At 39.2% G+C, this 22,262-nt stretch overlaps 1 protein-coding gene across 9 annotated transcripts in view; it reads left to right on the top strand.

The window, feature by feature from the left end:
- Nucleotides 1-22,262, top strand: part of SYNRG (synergin gamma) — a 67,190-nt gene that overhangs the window by 40,148 nt on the left and 4,780 nt on the right. For 8 of the 9 annotated variants that reach the window (XM_033090730.1, XM_033090726.1, XM_033090725.1 and 5 more), the window contains 5 exons: nucleotides 7,432-8,025; nucleotides 9,126-9,289; nucleotides 10,083-10,136; nucleotides 10,641-10,737; nucleotides 12,535-12,683. In XM_033090730.1, the coding sequence (XP_032946621.1) occupies nucleotides 7,432-8,025; nucleotides 9,126-9,289; nucleotides 10,083-10,136; nucleotides 10,641-10,737; nucleotides 12,535-12,683 (1,058 nt within the window). The remainder of the gene's footprint in view (nucleotides 1-7,431; nucleotides 8,026-9,125; nucleotides 9,290-10,082; nucleotides 10,137-10,640; nucleotides 10,738-12,534; nucleotides 12,684-22,262) is intronic. The other variant, XM_033090729.1, reaches the window with a different exon arrangement.

The following is a 22,262-nucleotide window of genomic DNA, read 5'->3' on the forward strand; positions in this document are numbered from 1 at the left end:
AGTGATTTTGTTTCTCTTTTTTGTATGAGCTGCTTGTGCAGTTGGTTGCAAAGTGCTCCATTTCTGAACAACAATATTTGATTTTTATTTAAAAGTCTCATAACAAGTAAACTAGCCTTTTGGACTCTGAAATTATTAAGTAGAAGCTATTTTTCTGAAAGTAATCTATATTCTTTCACAGTGCCACGCTAAATGTCTTTAATGTCTTTATGAGATGAGTCTAATCTGGGTTTGAGATGTCTTTTTTTTCCCCCTCCTTTTATTTGGGGAGGAGAGGTTGGTTTTTCTGAATGAGTTTGTTCTGATTGACCTGTTAAAATAATCTTCTGTGCCCACGTTCCTTGATGTATGTTTGGAGCAATCCCAGCTTGGAACCTGTAATGTTCAAGCCAAGTCTCTTCAGTTTGAGGATATTCTTAAAAGCTGATTGTTTCCTCCTTTTGATCTGTAAACCTCCTGTTGGAAAGGAGCAGTATCCCTTTAGAGCGGTTGTTAAAAGGGGTTCATGTCTGAACAATGAGCTGTACACCGTTGTTGCGCAAAACTGCTGCGTAAATGTATGGTAGAGGCTGAATGGCAGGGACTTACTTCTTTAAGGCAATTTGGGTTTCCTTTATCCTCATGTTGACCACAGTATCTCTTGCTCTCTTAGTCTGAGGGTTAAAGGTACTTCTTGGAGAAATTAGAAGTGGGCTGATGAAGAGAGAATAAACCCAGTAGACTGCTATCTCTGGACCTTAGTCCTGTTTAAAAACCCTAACTTAACTCTGAAGGGGATACTGTCTCTTTCAACTCTTGCTATAATTCTTTGTATGGAAGGTAGATAATACTAATAACATTGCCTGATTTCTCTGCATATTATTGCATTTAACCCTTTGGGCCCTTGCTGCATAGAATTTCAACTCGGCTGCATTTGTTCTCCCACTAAATTGAATCTGTCTGGCACTGAAGCATCTTCATGTGCAGTCATTAAGATGATCTGGTTTTGTTGGCAGCAAGAGCTTACCCTCATTTGTAACACTCAAAGGGTTAGCAAGACTTCTGTAGCTAGCCAGCTACCTACCTACCTACCTACCTGTAAAGTAGCTCTCTTTAACGTTGAAAATCTTTGTATTTTAATCAGCGCCTTATTTATTTATTTATTTATTTATTTATTTATTTATTTATTTTGGGCTGCTTTTCTGATGTCCTTTTTTCAATTTAGACATTTTCTGTGTGAATGTGCCGTTTCAAACTTGCTTTGATATATTCCTCTGCAAATACTGATCTGCATGCTTATTCTGATGACTTCTTTTCCAGCTCTTCTGTACCACTTTTTTGTGATCTGTAAGTCCTATGTTAATAAATAATTCTTTGGCATATTTTGAAAGTGTGGGGATGTGTGTAATTTGTACTTTTTCAGTGTTAGACCAAAGAAATACCTGTTCCACGTCAAGTTTAAAGCAGTAGCATATCCTGGATTAGAGGAGTTTTCCCTTTTGTTGGCTTTATTTCTTCAAATACTTTTCTCCTACCAGAAACTGTTGGTACATTTTAGCCTTTCTCCTTATAGTTCATTGATAAAAGTTTTTAACATGGCACTGGATTAAAATAATAACTTTAGACATTATTTTTAGAAGTGTAAACTTGACACTATTTTACATATTAGAGAGAAAAATGGACTCCTTTCTTCCAGTGAAGAAACTGAGTAGATTTTATTGCTTAGTGAAGATCTCAGTCTGTCTGGTCTCCAGGAGGAGTTACAGTGTGAGGGCAGGAAAGGAAGGCCAGGGGCCAGACTAAGTGAGAGCGGAGTGTTGGGAACCAGGGACACGTCTGTTAAGAACTACATTATCTGTAAATTTCAAATAAATGATCAAGTGGTATTGAGATGGACTTCTGAGCACAGTAAATGTAAACTGAATTTAGATTGATAATCTCTGTAGTGGAAAGTGGTCAGTGTTCATGCCAGGAAGTCTTCAGGGCTGAAATTGATTCTGAGTTGAAAATGGGGTACTCCATCCCCTAATTGTAGAGCTACGTTATCTTTCCAATTTCAGAATGTATTGTGAAGCCATCCTCTGTTGTTTTCCATTTAGTTTATAAAGCAAGTTCTTAAATAAATGACTTTAGAGGATGTCTCAAAGTAAGCTTTAAACATTTTCATTTTTAAGAAAACACTTCTAGGAAGATGCACAAAAGTTAGCAACAGAGTAGGCCAAATTTGGAAAATAGTTTTTTCCATTTTAGAGTATAATAATAGAAAAACCTTGGGAATATTATTGTTTGTAGATCAGAAACCCAAGACCCATAAAAACCTTGGAAAAAAAGGGTTGTTTCCATGGTTTAAATTTTTTTTTAATAATTTGAGGCTTTAATTCTTTGTTCTTTTTTAAAATTTGAGGCAGAAAGGAAATTAAACTATTGAAGATGAGGATTTTGAATAGGATTTCTGAAAGATCACTTATAGTATCTGAAATACGCCATTTGAGAAAGAAGAGTTGCAAATTGGGGTTTAGATTAACCCTAAGAAAAGCTGGGTCTGCCATTCAAAATATCATGTTTTCCAGAGCGTAATGCTTTAGAAAATTGAATAGTACATGGTTTCAAAAACCTTGTGTGTTGCTAACTAATTTGGAAGAAAGAGATCTTGGTGTGACCTCCATCTAGTGATAATACTAGTTGCCCTTTATTTAGGATTTTCTGGTGCCATATATATGACCAATCTTGTGGTAGCTTTGGCTAAGGAATTCCTTTCTCAATAGAATTATCTAATACTATATTGCTCCATCTGGGACTGCTTGATTTTAACTCCTTTCTGCATTTATCTGATCAGGCTGCAGAAATGACTGAATATAATTGTGTGTAAAACATAATCATATTCACAAATTGAACAATTAATGTTTCCAGAGTAACATTTACTTTTTATGGAGGAAGTTTTAATAATATAAACTTGCAAGAAAGACTTGAAGAACTCTTTGCTGTAGGGTCAAACAAACAAACTACTACGTTTTGTTTACCCCAGTACCAAGTAAAGTAAGATATGGTTAAGTGTTGACTTCATACATCAGTGAGTGCCTGAGAAAGTGTACAAATGTATTTATATTCTAGAATCACTCTATTGTTCACATTAAAATCCCTGCTGATTTTTAAAAGTAGCAAATGAAGAGGACACTGATAATATTGAAGAAGTTGGACTAAATCCTAAGATAAGTCAAAGCATCAAATTATTTTATTTTTAAAGAGCTGCTTCTAGCTTTGTTTCTCCATCAGTTGAATACTTTTGATAAGTTGTTTTGGAAAATGCTGGCCTGATAGCTTTTGGGGGTTTTATGCATAGGAAAGTGTCCTGGCTGCTGCTCTTTCCCTGGTATGGCCAAAAGACCACAATTGTAGTGCGTCCTCTGTGCTCTTTTGGTGTTTTTTTTTGATGAGATTTTTGATATTGAGCACGAACAGTCCCACTATGTGTCCTGACACCACTTCTTGGCCTGCAGCCTCCTCTGGCTTAAAATAGACACAGGATTGCCAGTTGTCTTTATCAACTTAAAGCACTGACACGGAAACCTGAAGGTGCTGACAGGTAGTGTTAGTGTTAATAGCATTTAAACCATAGATTTATATGACTCAGTACAAATGAAGAATGGGAGGTTTCTATGCAGATTAGCCAACACTGGAAGGCAATTGTATAGCCTTTCATCCTTTCACTGTGATCGCTTTCATTCCTGTTTTCTTCAACAGCACCTATCAGGGTGTTTGAGACTTACAGGACACAGTCAGACCAGCTTTTATAATTACTAGAGAATGTGAATGTGACTGATTCCAAAAGGGAGAATAGGACCAGGGGTGGAAAGAAGTTGAAATGTATATTTCATGGTTTGCTTTGGTAAATGAAGTTTGGATTAAATCAGTATTGAAAATTAAATGATAATTTTTTAAAAGACTCTTCCTCAGTCCAATTAACATTTTTATTGCTATATAAAACACTAGGAATAGTGGAATTTGTCCACATATCTTTTTATTTTCCAAACCCCTTTGTCATAAGCCAGTAACGCTTAATCACCTTGGCAAATGCTTCCAGCTTTAGAGCATGTCCTGTAGTGGCAGCTCACATTCTTTGTTCCAAGAAGGGCCTTGTTTTTGTGCACGTCTGACGGGATTTGAATAGAGGTTATGGAAGAGACTGATAGGGTTACTTGCTAGCATAAGCAAGAAATCCATGTTGTAATTTGAGATCCAGGATGAAAAGCAGATTGTATACTTTATTCCCTTGGCGTTTGTAATAGGACATTCCTGGTTGCAAACAAATACATGTATTAAAGCACACGATTTGGCGTATTATCTGTGTGCAATTGCAGTTCAACCGAGCACAGCCTCCGAGTTCTGTGATAGAATTGGAAATGCAGTAGTGATTCTCTGTTCATTTTATTGCGTCCATTCTGTTTTCTTTTTCCTTTTTCTCTTGCAATTTTCAGAATTCAACTATCAAATTGAAAACCCATCGGTGGTAACTTCAGTGATTACAAAATAAAATGGGTTATTCCATATTATTTTTCCAGATACAGCTTCCATCATTTATGTTACAGGTCTTACAGAATCTTTAATATTTTTAAGAACATCATACAATAATACATATAATTTGACTGCTCTCAGAAAATATAGATACAGAACTGTTAATATGGGAAATGAGGAATTTTCTTGGTTTAACCTACCCTCAGTGAACTGATTTACCACATTTTCTTCAAAAATGGCTTACTAATATTCACCATGCCGAGAAATACTACTCTGTTTTTATATTGTTTGTAAATGCTAAGGTTTAGGAATACAGTGTTCTCACATTCTTGTGTAACACCAATTTTAGTGCTGCCTTCTGGGTTCAAATGAGTTACACCTGAGTAAATTATTTTTTTACACTATTGTAATCAGTAAATAAGCAAAGTAAAATTTAAAAAAAATCAATCTTGAGGCTTGATTTTTAGTATAACCTAAAAATATTCAGATTTCAGTATTTTTTTAAGTATAAAATATTTCATTTTAGGTCTTTCCTTTGATTTTTTTAGTCTTTTATTTCGTCATTTCTGTGAATTGCTCCAAAAGGGAAAATGCTACGCTTATCATTTGTAATAAAAGTAAAATTTGTGGAAGACCTGTAGTATTATAAAAATACTTCAGTTAAGGTAATCCCTTATTTCTTATAATGCCTTTCACCTGATTATACTAGTCATTTCTGGTTTTTAAAAAAAACCTTGGTTTTTTTGGTTGCATAATTGCACAAAAGGGTCTTTTTATTACCGTATTCACTTGGTTGTGGTTTGAACTGGAGCTTAACTTTTCATTAAATTTATATTTGGCCTCTAGGAAAATTGCTATCCTTTTAGTAAGTGAGATTCTGGGAACAGTTCAAAATATGGCTTCCCCAAAGAGCTTTCTGGTAGGGTCTAATAATAAAAATATCCATATTGTGAAACATTCTTCTGAATATACCCCAGAAAGACTAGTCTTGTGTTTAACTGCCTCCTGATTGAATTTCACCTCATTTGAGTCAGGGTACCTTCTGATTCCTTTAGGTAGTGGGGAAAACAAAACACTACAGCCAGAGACTAAGACCTAAAGTGTTATTTCATTCATTCTAACCTCTACATTTTCACCTGAATCTTTTCTTTTTCCTCTTGTTCAATAAGTCAAATTTGAAGGGTACCATTTCTTCTACAGAGTTTGAAAATATACTGTTGTTCTGCAAAAGTTATTTGCTTTTCTCTGTTTGACCATTTTGTGCATCTAAAAGTTTCCATTTTCACTATTAATTTAGTACCCTTTTCCTAATAGGGTTTAGAAAAAGAAGGGGAGAAGGAGGGAGGGAAGAAGGGGAGGTGAGATAGATAGATGTGGGGTATACTGTTAAAAAAGCTATGGAAATGTCAGGAGTCCCTTAACTCTCATAAACTATGCTGTATTGCTATGAAAGAAAGACATTATGACCCAGTGTTGGTTCACCTGTTGGTTCAGAACTGTTGACTTAGTTCTGAAAATCTCGGTCACAAAACTCTTGAGCGTTATCCTTGTGAACATGTTTGTGGTTAGGAGAGGGAGTCTTGCATTTGGCCTTCTTGCCTGGTACACAGGCACCAAAATGAGACTAAGAGCGTGTTAGCCAGACTGAATGGACAGTGCTGCTGAAAAGGAGGCTTCTCCGAGACATGTTGTCCTCTACAGTGTTATTGAGCCTCAGCTGGTTTTGCTTTTTGAAAATGGGCAAGACAGTTTCCCTAGTAACACCACCAAAATGATGAGTTGACGTTTAATTTTCACTTTGAGATCATTTCATTTTAGGACATAAAGCAACAACTAATTGAGGCTGGTGGCAACCATGCTGTACAAATGTTGCTATATAGTACTGCTCGTCAGGCATTGGACGGGATCCTTTACACATTCACAGTTGAGGGTCACCACACAGGCCTTCCGAGTACATGGTCTTCTCCTCATTTTACAGATAAGCAAAGCTAGGTTTAAAAAAAAAAAGTTAAATAGCTTGCCTAGTGTCACGCACTGCGCGCAGGTGGCAGCGCTGGGGCTTGAACCCAGGGACTTCTGAATCAAAGACCTACATTCTTTCTGCTGTGTTATGCTACCTCTTCAATTATTTAAACATATATTAAGAATGTAAAAATGAGTCTTCTACCCAAGCCTTTCTTTCTTTTTCTTCTTCTTCCTCTTCTTTTTTTTAAATGAGGGGCTGCCACATAGTTGAAGGAGCTATAGGAGCCTCGCAGGATTCAGACCTTTCGTTCTACTTTTTAGGGGCTAAAGTAGATTAGATTGATTTCTCTTTCCTCATACTCCATCATAGCAGTATGATGTCCATACTGACCAAAATAACAACTAGGTAAGTAACTGCTTGATTAAAATCTCATATTTGGCCTTTCTTGAGACAGAAGTACCTAATAATTGATTAAAATTTAGGTAACATTATTTTTAGTTTAGTTTAGAGAAACTGTCAATTTTTAATTAGTTTTTCATGTACATTTCATATAGCCATATTTTAAAGGAACATTTTTCAACAAAGTCAAGGCAAATGAGACATTTTATGCAGGGAATATTGTAATAAATACATTTTAAAGTTTATAAGTGAACAGACAACTTACTAAATGACCCTGTTCTCAAACAGTGTACACATTGGTAGATGAACCTATCTTATTTTAGTAATTCTTATATCCAAAGAAAATGACTCTTTGTAACTAAATATAAATGCCAACTCAAGGCTAATGTGGGTTTTTAAAGATCAGATTTTACAGCCCAGCTCCTTTAATTTTAGTACAAACTCTAAATTTAGTTAAACTCCAACATAGCATAAAACTAATCAAATATGCTAGACATTTTGCTTCTGCAGAGTTTAGGGCATTTTGCCTAACTCGTGAGCTTGCCTCTAATTGTGGGGTCTTATTTCCCTTTCAGATATAGAGGACTTAAAATATGCTGCTTTTGGAACCTACGGTAGCAATTTTGCAGTGAGCACACTTACGAGCTATGACTGGTCAGACAGGGATGATGCATCTCAGGGCAGAAAACTCTCTCCATTTGTCCTCTCAGCAGGCAGCAGATCCCCCTCCGCTGCCTCAGTTCTTCAAAAGAAAGAGACTTCATTTGGCAGTTCCGAAAACATCACCATGACATCTCTGTCCAAAGTTACGACCTTCACAAGTGACGATTCTCTTCCAGAGACTACCTTCCCAGCTTTTGCCAATTTTAAAGATGGGATTCCTCAGACCAGTGAGCAAAAGGAATATGAAAGCAGGGACTATAAAGATTTCACAAGACAGGACCTGCCTTCAGCTGAACGGAGCCAAGACGCTGCGTGTCCAAGCCCAGCTTTCAGCAGCGCTTCTCACGACACCCCCAAAGAATGTTCAGATGACTTTGGAGAGTTTCAAAGTGAAAAGCCCAAAATCAGCAAATTTGACTTTTTAGTGGCCAATTCCCAAAGCAAAATGAAATCCAGTGAAGAAATGATCAAAAGTGAGCTGGCAACCTTTGACCTTTCTGTTCAAGGTGAGTAGCTTTCAGCATAGATTTTAGTGTCATGGTTTCTTCCACTGAGGTGTTAGATGTTCGTTCTTAGAATAAAAAGTTGGTGTAGCAGGAAATAGATTTTCCAGTGTTTAAAATCAGAGTCTATTATAAGTACCTATCAAAAAAAGGTTTCCCTGAGACTGAACTAAAGTGAATCCAGTATTCCTCAGATAACTGCCTTTCGGACTAAGCACATAGGCTGTTGTTCATCAGCTTCTTTAGTTAGAGGTCTGCTGTGTTAAAAGAACCAGAAAAATGGATTTGATCCACTGGGGCAAGTTAGCTCTGGTCCTGTTTCCTGCCTACAGACTGTATCTTTTAATTCAGAGTCTGCAGTGTGGCAGCTGTACCTCTGGACCCAGTCTGCAGACCTGCTTAGATTGACCCACAAAGAAAGTTTTTCAATGTGTGAAGCAGTTGCCAATATGTAAAAATCATGAGACTTCACAATCTGGATTTCTAGCTTTTCTTAAAAAGCAGTAGCTGGCAATACGATGCCTGCATTCCCACCTCTTGACAATCAGCTGGAGCTGAGTAGCAAGGCCCCCTCTAATAGATGGGGTGTGCTCTCCCCAGTGTCACTGTCCCTTCCACTTCCTATCTCCTTCTGACTTACTTCAGTCATCTTCTTGCCTGTTCTCTGAAGTCATTTGAGTTTGTCCCTTCTGCTTGAAGCCTGTCTTGACAGAAGAGATCATTATTTCAATTAGATTTGAGAGTGAGAGAGTATGTAGAAGACTAGTATAAATCTATAACTAATAACTGGAAAAACAACACAACTCTTACGCACTGATATTTAGAAAGATACTTTAGTCCTCCAGACTCCAGGGACTCTGCACTTAGAATTATGGAAGAATTATGATAGATCAGGGAAGAATAATGTAGAAAATTAAAGGCAGGGAAACCAAGCAAGAGAGAACGATGGAAAGGATTCAGCATGTAGCTTGCCAGACAGAATGAATGAGTATGGTGTTTCTGAATGCCTCATGACATAAACATCTAAAGAAGAGGGTCCCGTAGCAAGGAAGAGGCTGTGCCGAGTCATCACAACCTTTAACTATGCTGTCCACTTCTCCTAGGATCACACAAGAGGAGTTGGAGCCTTGGTGATAAAGAAATAAGCCGTTCTTCTCCTTCTCCGGCTTCGGAGCAGCCTTTCAGAGACCGTTCCAACACTCTGAGTGAGAAACCTGCTCTGCCTGTCATCCGTGACAAGTACAAGGATCTGACAGGAGAGGTGGAGGTGAGGGGGGTAGTTTTCCACAGAGGGCAGGTGAAAGACCAGCTGGGCACGGAGGACCCCAAGGAAAAGGCTTGCCGCTTTCACATAGGGATACGAGGGGCAGAAAGTCACAAGGCACCAGACATAAAGTGAGAGAATAGTGACATTCGCTGTGGATGAAAAATACCTCCTAGATGGGGCATCCACTGAAAGTAGTTAGTGACCTTACAACTGAAATCATTCATGGGCCTTCACAAGGAGGGATGTGTTTAAGGGAATTCTTTTTGAGTGCTTAGAATTTATCGCTAAGGTAAATGTTCTGAATCTTCTGTTTATGTTTGCAGCATCTTAATCCCATGCTGTCTTCCTTCTGTAGCCAACACTCTGAGCTCTCCTCTTCCCTATGCCCACTGTCATACACATGTGCATACACACACACGTGGGCGCGCACACACACACACACACACACACACCCACCCCACACACACATACACAGCATCGTAACTGGAAAGCTGGTGGTTTGGTATGGGCTCTTCTACTAGACACCTATATGCTGAGTATCACTAGAACAAATGAGGCAACATTTGCAGAGGGAAGCTGCTACGAAACACGTCTCTCAAATTCACAAGTCAGGTGCTTGGAAGTTTCATTTATTAGTCATTGTAAATAGACATTAGTAGATTCATCGGATAAACTGTGCTTGAGCTAGAGTAATTTTAATAAAAAAGAAAGTCTTCCAGTGCTCTTTAAGTTGACAGTTGTAGAGGTTTCCAGACTTGCCCTTTTAACCCAGTTCTTTTTATAAAATTCACAGGAAAATGAGAGATACGCGTATGAATGGCAGAGATGCCTGGGGAGTGCCCTAGATGTGAGTATGTCACTTGTGTAGTACTGACTTCTATGTAAGTGCTGTCCTGTGTCATTTTGCCCTCTTGGTTCATTTGAACGGGCAGACTCAAATTGGAAGGGAGCCCTACCTAGATGGCCGTGTGCAGAGTCAAGCTCTGTGGAAAATCATGCATCTGAAGGGAGGCTTCTTTCACATTTGTAGTAGCACTAGCTCGTGTGTGAGCTGGGCCTTACCTGTCACTGTGTTTAAGAAATAACAAAATAATATCATTAGCTCTGTCTAATTTAAAATAATACTTAAGCTAAAGAACCTCTATCTTTTCTCTTCCAAAGAAATGGAGAATTGTTTCTTCAAGGTTAAAATTAAATTCTCAGATTTATTTCAGCATAGTCATCTACATACATCAATTAGTCATACTTTTTCACACCACCTGGGTTTTCCATTGAGTTTTCTACTAATAATAAATTGATTTGCAGTGATTTTTCTTGATTATATAAGGTGACGTGATTTCATTTCTTGTAGGTCATTAAGAAAGCAAATGATACCTTAAATGGAATCAGTAGTAGTTCTGTGTGCACAGAAGTGATTCAGTCGGCTCAAGGCATGGAATATTTATTAGGTATGTTCTTTTATGTTTTACTTATTCAAAGTCATGACACTTTGAAATATTTTCCGTTTTCCCTTATGTTAGTTTAATTTTGGTCTCTCGAGCTACATGTGACTAAGTAGCATCTGCATTTGTAGATAAGACACTAAAGTCATAGGCAGTAACAACTACTAGGTGTCTGTGGTCCAGGTTCCCAGTCCTTATTATAACATAATAGCAACAATGTAAAATTACATCCGTGTTACTGGTTTACCTGAGTCTGAACTAGGTGAGGCGTTAAAATGAAATCACTGGATGTCCAAGTGGTGCCATACCGTACTCTGTTGATTCTTCCTCTCTACCCCTGAAGGATGTCACAGATTCCTTAGCTTCCTGGCCACCTGCAGCTATTAAACACCCCATTCCAACTTGAAACCTCAGTCTCTGGCCAGTTCAGTGTTCCTCCCCTCCCGAAGCTCAGGCGTGGCTCGTGGCCCAGCCCGCATGCACTGAACCCTAATCTTTTTCAGATCTTTGCTCAAATGTCCCCTTCTGATGAGTTCTTCCCTGGCCTCCCTTACTGTCTGCATCCCCTCCCCACCTTGGCACTTCCTGTCCCTTTCCCTGCTTGATTTTCTCCCGAGCCTTACCACCTTTAATGCCTTATGTGTTATTATCTGTTTCCCTCCACTAGAATAAACCTCCAAGAGGGGAGGGATTTGGGCCTGTTTTGTACACTGCTGGGCCTCCAGCATCTAGACTAGTGCCTGGCGCATAGTAGTCACCGAAAAGCATTTGCTGGATGAATGGATGGATAGTGAAGGGATGTCTCTCCTTTACTCTCCTTTACTCCACCACCTCCTGTTACTTCCTCTTTCCCACCCAGACAGGCACAATTCTGCATAAACAGGTGTTCATCAGGTAATGGGGTGCCTGTCTTTCCTTCTAATAAGTCTCCTAGTATCTGTGAAAGATTGTCTTAGAAGCCCCCTCACTTGGCTTAGGGTGGGTGGTAATTCCTACCCTTCCCCTGGGAAAGGAAGAGGAAAAGCCATAGTGCCATACACAGGGCCGGTGCTGTACCACTCAGATGACCCCCTGGGGTTCTCATGGAAGCTGGGGTGAGGGTGAGGGTGGGGGTGTGTCTGGTGGCTGTCATTAGAATGTAGAGATACATGGCGCCTGTCTTCCTTGCTCGAAGAGTAAGAACAGAACAGTTCTGTGTCCTGTTAAGTGTATAAAACATGAAGCCACAGAGTCTGTAAATCTTTGGGCACTCAGAGGAAAGAGATGTTTCTTAATTACTTTGTGATGATATTGACATTCAGATCCTTTTAAACTTTTAAAATGCCCATTTCAGTGAGTTTAACGGTATTTCCCAAATTCAAACAGATGGACTCATAAAGAAGCCAGAAAAAAAGAGCCAATATTTGTATAATGCCTACTGTTCTACGGGCACTGTTCTAAATAAGCCTTTTGTACTAACCCGTTTAATCCTCTCAGCCATCCTTTGAGGAGGTCCTGCTATTATCCCAGTTTTATAGATGAGGAAACTGAGGCATAGAGAGTTTATGTGATTTATCCAGGATTACACAGTAAGTGACAGAGCTGGGATTTGAACCCAGGCAGTGTAGCTCTCGAGTCTGCTCTTACCAGTCAGTTATGCTGAAGCATTGAGAGGTGGATTGGTCCCAGGGAATAGTAAGCTCACCTCTGTCCAGATACAGTCCTTACTTCCAACTAAGAGATCAGCAAGCAGTTTTGCGGCCTTGTCTTGCTCATCCTTTCTTTATACTTCCAGCACCTAACTCTCTTCTCTCACCCTGTCAGGTGTTGTTGAGGTGTACAGGGTAACCAGACGTGTTGAGCTGGGGATAAAAGCCACTGCAGTGTGCAGCGAGAAACTCCAGCAGTTGCTAAAGGACATCGATAAAGTATGGAATAACTTAATCGGCTTCATGTCACTCGCCACACTCACGGTAAGCCTATTAGATGGTTCAGTAGTTGCTTTCCTTTCCAGAAACCAAAGTTGTAAAGCAGTGTCTGTTCCTATGATGGCTTACTGGAAGATGAAGGTGCAGAGTATATTATGTTATGTTAAAGGAAGGAGAGAACACTTGTGTGGTTAGTTGAGTAGTACCAGGTTGACTTCTGGCCAGTTCCCAGGCCTGTTATACCTAAATGAAATAAAGAGTGTAGGAAAACATTCACTCTTACCTACAAACCTTCTGAATTCACATACATACGTGCATGTTTTGCAAAGCATTGGTTTGAGTTGCTTTCTTTGCACTTCTAGTTATTTATGTCCCCCATATGTGTGTCCTTTTAAAAAACCGTGTGGTACATCTTGTTGCTCTCCTACGGTTCGTTTACCCTTTTTACCTTTTTCGGTTCTTGGATTATTTTCATTTTTTCCAGTTACGAATAGTTGTACTCTGAATATCTTTAAATAAATAGCTATTTTCCCTTTGGGGAATGTAGTTCTTCCAAATGCATTGATGAGGTCCGAGTGTGTGATTGCACATATAAATGCATTCATGCATATATAGCTGTTGCTACATTTATTATATGGTTTTCCAGAGAGCTTGAGCTAGCTGACAGTGCTACTAGCAATACATCAGTATTCACTTCTTTACATTGTGTTCCAGCTTTCTTTGTCAATTCCTTAATTTAACAAGTGTGTAACTGATTCCCTAAAGGTGTTTTTTACATTTCTTTCATTTCCTGAGAGACTATCCAAAGTTCCAAATGATAATTTACTATTATTTCCTTTATGTGTAAACTGATCACCTGTTTCTTTTGACCATACCTATTTCACATTTGTAATAGATTTATACACATGTATGTACACACACACATATGCTGGTAAACTTATATCAGTTATTTTTTTCCTCTTCTGTTTCTTCCTCCCGTTTTTTACGTTTTATTGAGCAAAACTATTTTATTTCTAAAATATTCATACCTACTCAGTTTGTCTCTGATAATATCCTTTATTTCACAATACTCAGAAACGTATCTTCCTTCCACAGCTGGAATAAATACGCTATTCCATTTTCATTTTTTTCTTCCATTTAACTCTATAACTCATCCTAAGGAGATTGCGGCCGTGTGGCAGGGAGCACCTCTTATTGTGCCGTACTGATACATCCAGCGAGTCCAACAACACCTCTTAAATAGCAAATCCTCTCCCCATTGTTATGTTGCTTCTGGTTTTTAATATTAAGTTCTTAAGGAGCTTAAATCATTTCCAAAATCTCTTATTTTGTTCCCTTGGACAATTTTTCAATTTATAACCTAAAATCATACAGTTTGGATAATTATTTTTTAAAAATACTGCTCTGGCCAATACAATAAGAAATGAAATATAAATATTTGAAGAGATAAAGTTATGTGTATTTGGTGATATGAAATATACTACTTCCAGAAATCAGTCTGATTTGCGCACCACCACTAGACATTTCTTTCTAAAATGCAAATCTGATCAAGTCATTTAAATCCGATTTAAAATCCTGCAGTGGGCTCTCTGTGGTCTTCAAAATCAAGTTTAAACTCCTTAGCCCAGTATATGTAAGGTCTTTTCCATCACTTGGACTGCCTTTGCCTCTTTCTCTGTTAGACTGCTTTCCCTCTGGACTCTGTGTTATTGCCCCCAGAAGTCATTCCAAACAGCCCTTCGTCTGAATTAGATGCCCTTCCTGTCTGTGTCCATGGCGCCTTTTTCTCTATCAGAGCACTTTCACACTTGCTGACAATTGTGTGTTTACTTGTTTCTTGCCCACTAGCTTGTCAGCTTCTTAACAGCCAGACTGTGTTCTTTTTTCTTTGTGCTCTAACACAGTGTTTGCTGGGACTTTTCCTTTATATCTAAGACATTTTTGTATCTCATAATTTTAATAACTTGTTTAAATTTTTTAAATAAATGGATAGGGAAAATGTCAGTGGGGAAGCCAGGGATTAAGTACAAAAATGTATGCTTTGAATGTGCTTGCATTTGCTAGTGGTGAGCTGTACAGTGGACTTTACCCTTTCTTGCAGCTGATGTAAAGAAGACATGATCAGTTCCATGACTGACTGTGTTCATAACATGAAAATAAACCCACTACTCAGGAGAAGCATAATTATTCCTGATACCAAAAACTTCTTTTCTGGGCTCTAAAGGAAACTAACTTAAGATCTTCAAATATCCTTTCAGGTTTCATTGAGTAGTTTCTTACAAAATTTCTCAATATAGGCCAGATGGAATAGCTCCAAGTACAAATTAGTGAAAGTCATTCTAAGTGTGGAAAAAACAGACTAACTGGTAAACCAGGAAAAGGTGTGGCAATACATACTGATGGTGGGCTCATGTCTTTGCTCTGTCAAGAAAACGTACAAATCAATGAGAAATATACCAACATCCCAGTAAAATCAGCAAAAACATGAAGTGATTCATAAAGGGGGAGACACAGCTAATCAGTAAATATTGATTCAAATTAAAAGATTTCATTTTTCACCTACTAGTAAGCCCAGTTTGTGTTTGGTTTATTTGAATCTTGATAGTGTTGAGGTAGTAAAATGGGCACTATTCCTTAGGAAATTGATTAGGAAATATAAATTTGTAGCACCGGATGGAAAAGTTGTTTGGCAACATGCTTTCCCGCTGCCCGTGAACTTGAGGACAAGAACCAACATGATATTTTGTTCATCTTTTGTTCTCGATCTGGGCACGGTGCCAGGCACTGCATAAATACCCAGTGAAAGCTGAATGATTCAAAGGACATACAGACATTCGGAATGGTTGACTTCCAGGAATTCCACTTCTAGGAAAACTTCCTAAGGCAATAGTTCTAAATGCAGACTCGCAAAAAGAAGCAAGTTAAATGCACAAGTTGTTCTTTGTAAAAGTGAAAAATTGGAAATATCCTAAAAGTCCAAATCTAGAGGATTAGTCAAGTAAATTGTGTGATTCTTCATACTAGGGTGTCATGCAGCCATTTTTTAAAGGAGCATAAAGTTTGAAATAACACAGAATGGTTACTATAGGGCCGGAAGAAAATTTGACAAAATGGTAATAGGGTTATGTTTAAGTGATGAACCTCTGGGTTTTAAAAATATTTCTAAGCTTCAGCTGCGAATGAAGTTGGTTCGTTAGTGATGTATGCGAGGGTGCCTGTGAGGCTGTGGGTTGGAGAAGGATGTGTTTGTTACCAGTTGTTTATCATGGAGTTCAGTGTGTTACCTTTGCATCATTAACACTGCAGTTCATCAGAGCCTCTCTAACCAGTCTTACAAGGTCTTAGCTCCAAACCTATTTGTTCCATGTATTTATGTGAAAAACATTATCTAAGACCAAGCATTAGAAATCTCACGATTGGGCGGCCCAGTGGCTCAGGTGGTTAGAGCACAGTGCTCCTAATGCCAGGTCGCTGGTTCGATTCCCACATGGGCCGGTGGGATGCACCCTCTACAGCTAAGATTGTGAACAATGGCTCTCCCTGGAGCTGGGCTGCCGCTTGACCCGCGACCGTGGGCGGGGGGTAGCGCTGGGCTCATAATACCAGCATTGGCCAGGGAACTGTGTCTCACGATCAATGTGTGTCTGGGTTTCTCCTAATTCACCTACCGTCTGCTTCGTAACCTCGTGTTAATATGAACCAGATTAAGCCTGAACATCATCATCACCATTAGCCAACTTCTAGTGAGGGCTTGCCATGTGCTAGACCCCATTCTCCACTCTTTATATGGCTGTAATTTACTTAATATTCACAAAAGTCTTGAGGGTATTATTCCTCCCCTTTTACAGATGAAGAAACTGGGGCACAGAGAGATGGGTGAGACCTGTATTCCGTCTGAAAGTCAGAAGTCTGCTTTTTCAACCATTCCAGTCTTTTGCATCCTTGAAATGAGCAGGCTGAGGGGGTAAAACCAGTAATGGGCAAAACCTTTTTGGGGATAGTGAGTTGTTAGTTAGTATCAAGGTTAATGAGATGAAACACCAGGAGTCTATCTGACAGCAACTTAATGTATAACAGTCAAGTTCTTTTCCTTGATTTATATCCCAGGACTATAGAGTAGCTTAAAAGTCTCCCCCTTTCCTTAGCTTTTAAGGTTCTTTGTTTTGGTGACAGTTTCTCATCGTAATTAACACTTTGAAAACTTGATTTCTATACAAACCCTCAAATCAGCCACCCATCTGCGAGCGTATTCTCTTCTCTGGTGCTGTTAGGAAAAGATGGCTGTGATGGCAAAGCATGTCTCCTTGCCATAGCTCTTTGAAGAAAAGGCATCACAAAAGACCAAGTGCATTAACCTAGCTCGTTATGTATTAGTTCTTTGTAATTTGGGGCAAAGGCTAATTGGGGAGAATCCTGGCTAGGGCTGTTGGATGTTTTCTTCTCAGGGTAGCTGCTGTCACCGGTGAGGTGGAAGCCAGCTTCATCCTTGTACATCTTCCCAAACTTGCAGCTCCCATGATGCTACATGTATTTTGTTCAAACCTTTTTAAAGACGCCATGGAATTTGATTTTGTGATTTCGAAGAAAGTCTATTGAGTTTGGTCACCTCTCTAACGTGGGAAGTGTTATCCTGTTTACATACGGTGATTCTGAATCCCTCAGTGTGGCAAAATGTGAGGTCAGTGAGGCGAGTGGCCAGGCATTCGTGCTCTCTCCTGCACACTCCCATTACGAACACCCATTTCTAGCATCCCTGCCTAGAGAGTGAGTGAGTTTATCTGACATTTTCTAGACACCAAGTGAGAATATAGGTATTAATTAGGCTGCAACAAGACAACACAGGAGTGCACTGCAAACTGTACATGGACACCACTGAAGATTCTTTTCCCTAAGCACCCATGCTTTTACAGTTACAATTGCTTTTCTTTACTAGGTTAGCTGTAACAGAAGAACAATCATTCTCTGCTCAGATATTTTTCCTGATTATACCATGTCGTTTCCTCTTGATAACCAGTAGGTCCTTGGTCTAAAACTTACTTGAATTGCCTACTGCGTGAAGAATAGTATACATTCTACAGAGGAAGTATAAGGTATGAATTGTCATGAAGAAGCTATTAATCTAAAAACAGATACATAAACACAAGTGATACAAACCAGCGTCTATGTAGTTCAATTCACTTGGAACAAAAGTATACAAACTCCAAGGACTCTGAATTAGAGGCTCAAAGCAGAGAAATCGTTACTAGATAAGAGGCATAATTGAGATTATATGGGAACCTTAACTCTTTACACCATTGCTTCATTTTAGGTAGAATTTAAAGTTCTTTAATGAACCAAATTGCCACTGTCAGCTCTTGGATTTCAATACTGCGAATATCATAGTCACTGTTTGTTTTGCACCTAGAACCTGCCATGTCTTGTGCTACATGCTTTTGTTCTCATTTAATGCTGGTAACCAATCCCGTGAGGTCAGTAGTGTAACGCCCGTTTTTAAAGATGAAGAAATTGGGGCTCAGATGAAACTTGCCTAAAACTGACAAATCTGGAATTTGAATGCACATCATTGTTTAAAAATCCTTTCTTCTTCCTGCCATGTTAGTCCCAACTTTAAGATGCTAAAAAAGACTTGTTTCTTCCCATGAAGGCTCCAAGGAAGTATTCCCGTCAAAAGATGGCTGCATTACTTTCCTCCAGTAAAGGAAGTCACAGAGCTAGTGCGGCATCGCACTAGTGATGCCTGGGCTGTGGGGAGTAGAGTGCAGTCTGCACCTCGTCCTCGTGGCTCCTTAATATTTACTTAAGCTGGAAGTTACACTAGCAAAGTTTTATATTCCCCTTTTCTTTTAATACCCTCTTTATCCACGGACTCAAACTCCCTCTTGTGGTAGAAGCACATCTCCTCTGGGCACAGACTGCAGGAACTCAGAGGTAAAAATCATCCGTTTCAGTGAAGTGAATTGTTAGCTAAGGTTTTATCTCATGTATGTGGGTTGAAATTTAGTAGGTTGAGAACAAAGAAAGACTCAGCCCTGGAAAACAAAACGAATCCATCTTTGCCGTATAAAATCTACAAAAAAAGACAGGGTTGTTACTTTCCTGGCTTCTAGCGAATTGAAAATCACACAGGCTCTTTGATCCCACGATTATCCTGAGTATAATACAAATTCTTTCATGCTTCTTTTCAATGTGAAATAAGCAATGAAATTCAGAGTATTGACTTCCTATTGCTGTGGCTTATCAGGAGAACAGTTTATTTTTAATAATGATAGCATTTTTGTCATCTTGCCAGTCTGCACAGTGTTTTAGAGACAGAATCTGCATCCTGTCTTTGCATGGCTATCCTCGCTGACAGAAGGTGGATATGGTTGGTAGAATAATGCCCCCCACTCCTGCTCACCGCTGCCAAATATGTCCCCATCCTAATCCCTGGAACCTACCGTATTTCCCCGAAAATAAGACCTAGCCAGACTATCAGCTCTAATGCATCTTTTGGAGCAAAAATTAATATAAGACCCGGTCTTATTTTACTATAAGACTATTATGATATGATATAATATAATTAATATAATACCGGGTCTTATATTTAATTTTTGCTCTAAAAGACACATTAGAGCTGATTATCCAGCTAGATCTTACTTTCGGGGAAACAGAGTATGAATTTGTTACTTTATATGGTAAAAAGGACTTTGCAGGTGTGATTAAGGGTCTTTAAATGGGGAACTTATACTGAATTATCCAGGGGGGTCCAGTGTCATCACAAAGATCCTTATAAGAGGAAGGCAGGATAGTGAGAATGAGAAAAAGTGATATGACAATCGAAGTGGAGAGAGAAAGATTGGCAGATGCTACACTATTGGCTTTGAAGATGGAAGATGGGACCATGATCCAAGGAATATGCAGGCAGGCTCTAGAAATGGAAAAAGGCAAAGATACAGATTGTCCCCTAGAATTTCCAGAAGAATTGCAGTGTTGCCAACCCATTTTAGAATTCTGACCTCCAGCAGTGTAAGAAAATAAATTTATGTTGTTTTAAGCGACTAAATTTGTGCTAATTTGTTACGGTAGCAATAGGAAAAATTACACAAAACATCGTAGCCAAGAATGGCTATTGTAACCAAAATCAAAGTCTAGAATTGCTTGTGGAACCTCTGTCTGCATCACTCATTATATCAGTCAAATTAGGCTAGATTATGCTGTGATAAGAAACCAGATCCTCCCAACCTACCTTTGCGATATGAAACAACAAAGCTTTGTTTCTTGTTCCTGCTACATGCCCATCTCAAGTTGGAGGGGTCTCTGAGCCATGTCCTCCCTCAGGGCCTTAGATTAACAGAGCCTTCACCACAGGGAACATAGCTGGTCACCATGTGGGGGGTCGAGAGAACGGGACAACTAGCACAATGGTCTTACAGGGTTCCTTCCACAGTGACTTACGCTCATAGTCTTGGCCATGGCAAGTTCCATGGCCATGCTTCACTTACGGGACGAGGGAAGGTCTCTTCTACCTTTTGTCCAGAAGAAGGAGAAGGAGAATATTGGTGAAGAACACTAATTACTACTAAAGTCTCCTTCCTTCATAGCGATTTTCTTGGGCATCACGTTAGCAATTTATCATTGGCTAAAGATGAGGATATATCCCAGTCTGGCTCTGGGACTTGTCAATGTATAATATAACTTTTTTTTAATATCTTTATTAAGTGCATGAAATACTTGCCAATTAAAGTGAATGGTGTTTAATTTAAGGTGGCCTGTAGAGGGCATACCTTCTTATGGAATTACGGCCATTGATAGGTGTCACACTGAGTACCACAGCAATCCCTCTGCTTGTATGTGTATTTATACAGGTTAATTTTATCATTTGAAAGATTAACGTGACCACGGGGCAATTTATGCAGAGCCTTAAAATTTTCACTGGCATTCCAACATGACCTTTTCATTTGCTTCTCTTCTGCTTTTGGTAAACAGATATTAAAGGGCTTTTATTAGTTTGATTGATTTTAAGATTCACAGTTTTCCCAGATTCTAATTATTTCTGAAAAATAGTCCTTATTCAGTAACATCTGTATAAATATCTATAGTGTAGCTTATAGATGTGCCCTACTATGTTTTTAACCTCTTCAAGAAGCTCGTTAGGTTTTATTTGTCAAAGTGAGTAATTGTGATCATCATTTAGACTATTTTATCCTTTCTGGAACACTTTTTATATATCTCTGAGGGCCCCAACACCAACTGGGGGAGAGAAGGAAGGCAGGCAAATGAAATTGTTACCATTTTACAGATGACAGAAGTGGACAGCAAACAAATGATAGTCACACCTGCTGCTAGGTTTAACCAGCGTGTCTGTGACTGCACTAAAAAAGAAAAGGAAAACCATCCTGTGGCGTGGCCAAGGCCACGTAGGGTTATTGCAATCACCTAGATCAGACTCTTCATGCACGCAGTTGAAACATCGCCTTCCTGTTTCTTCTTTGAGAACTGTCTATCCTTCCATCCTCAGGTGAAGTTGAATGGATTCAGCTCAGGTTAGATTAAGAAAGGTTTATGCAGCTGGTACCTTGTTTCAAATTAGAAAGGGTTGGGGAAGCATCATATATAATCTATACATTTTTCTAGGTAAGAGCCTTTTTCTTTCTGGAGAAGAATAATACAATTTTGCAAATACAAAACAGTGTAGGAACTCCTCAGTGGTTCAGCCTAAAATAACTACAGAAAAGGTAGCTATTACTTGGCAGGAATTTGCCATGATCCTAGGTCACCTCCATATCCATGAGGACAAACCAGCTACACGCCAGCCTCCCAGATCTTTGACCACAGTACTGCAGGACTCTGGTCTCCATTTCAACTGAAGACTGTACCTGTGCAGTCTTCAATTCACACATCTTTCGGAGCCCAAATTGGTAACCCTCCAACTTTCTCACTCCTGTCCTATACTGCTCTTGTTTCTGGTTCTCAAGACAGGACAATCGTTTGAGCCTCCACTTGGTTCCTATCGTCTCCCTCCCATCTTCACTTCCTTTCCCATCTGCTTAGTCCTTAGTTTTTGAGGTTTTTCTGTCTGTCCTAGGATAACCAACTGTCTTGGTTTGCTCAGGACCGAGGGATTTCCTCAGAGCTAAAACCAGAGCAGTCTTGCACAAGCCAGGACGTCGGTCACCCTAGTCTGTTACGTCCATATGTGGACATACTGTATGATGGGACTGCACGCATATACTGCATGCATCTCTTCCAGCTCCGTGTTCAGGGACATCACATTGGTAGCTGGAAATCAACCAGGCTGGGAGTATTTATACCATGGAAATCAGCAAATACTACAAATCCGGGCTTGGTTTGTTGACTGTCTAGACTTGAGAAGGTTAGAAAGAAAATGTTAATAATGCAGATTAAGCTTAAAAGTGTGCTGTGTCTGTGGCCATTATACTGTGACTAGAATAAAAAGTTGAGGAAGCTTTCTCCAGTATTGGAGAGCTATTACCTGATTCAGCAAAGAACGACCTTGCGTATTTGACAGATGAGTCAAATTCTGAAACATGTCTTTGCTGTTTCACTTTAGTTTTAGTCCTTAACATGAAAACATCAACCAACATTCACGTCAGAACTATACTCTTGCGTGAAAATGAGCATAGG

Source organism: Rhinolophus ferrumequinum, chromosome 21, assembly GCF_004115265.2.
Source record: "Rhinolophus ferrumequinum isolate MPI-CBG mRhiFer1 chromosome 21, mRhiFer1_v1.p, whole genome shotgun sequence".
Classification (NCBI taxonomy): domain Eukaryota; kingdom Metazoa; phylum Chordata; class Mammalia; order Chiroptera; family Rhinolophidae; genus Rhinolophus; species Rhinolophus ferrumequinum.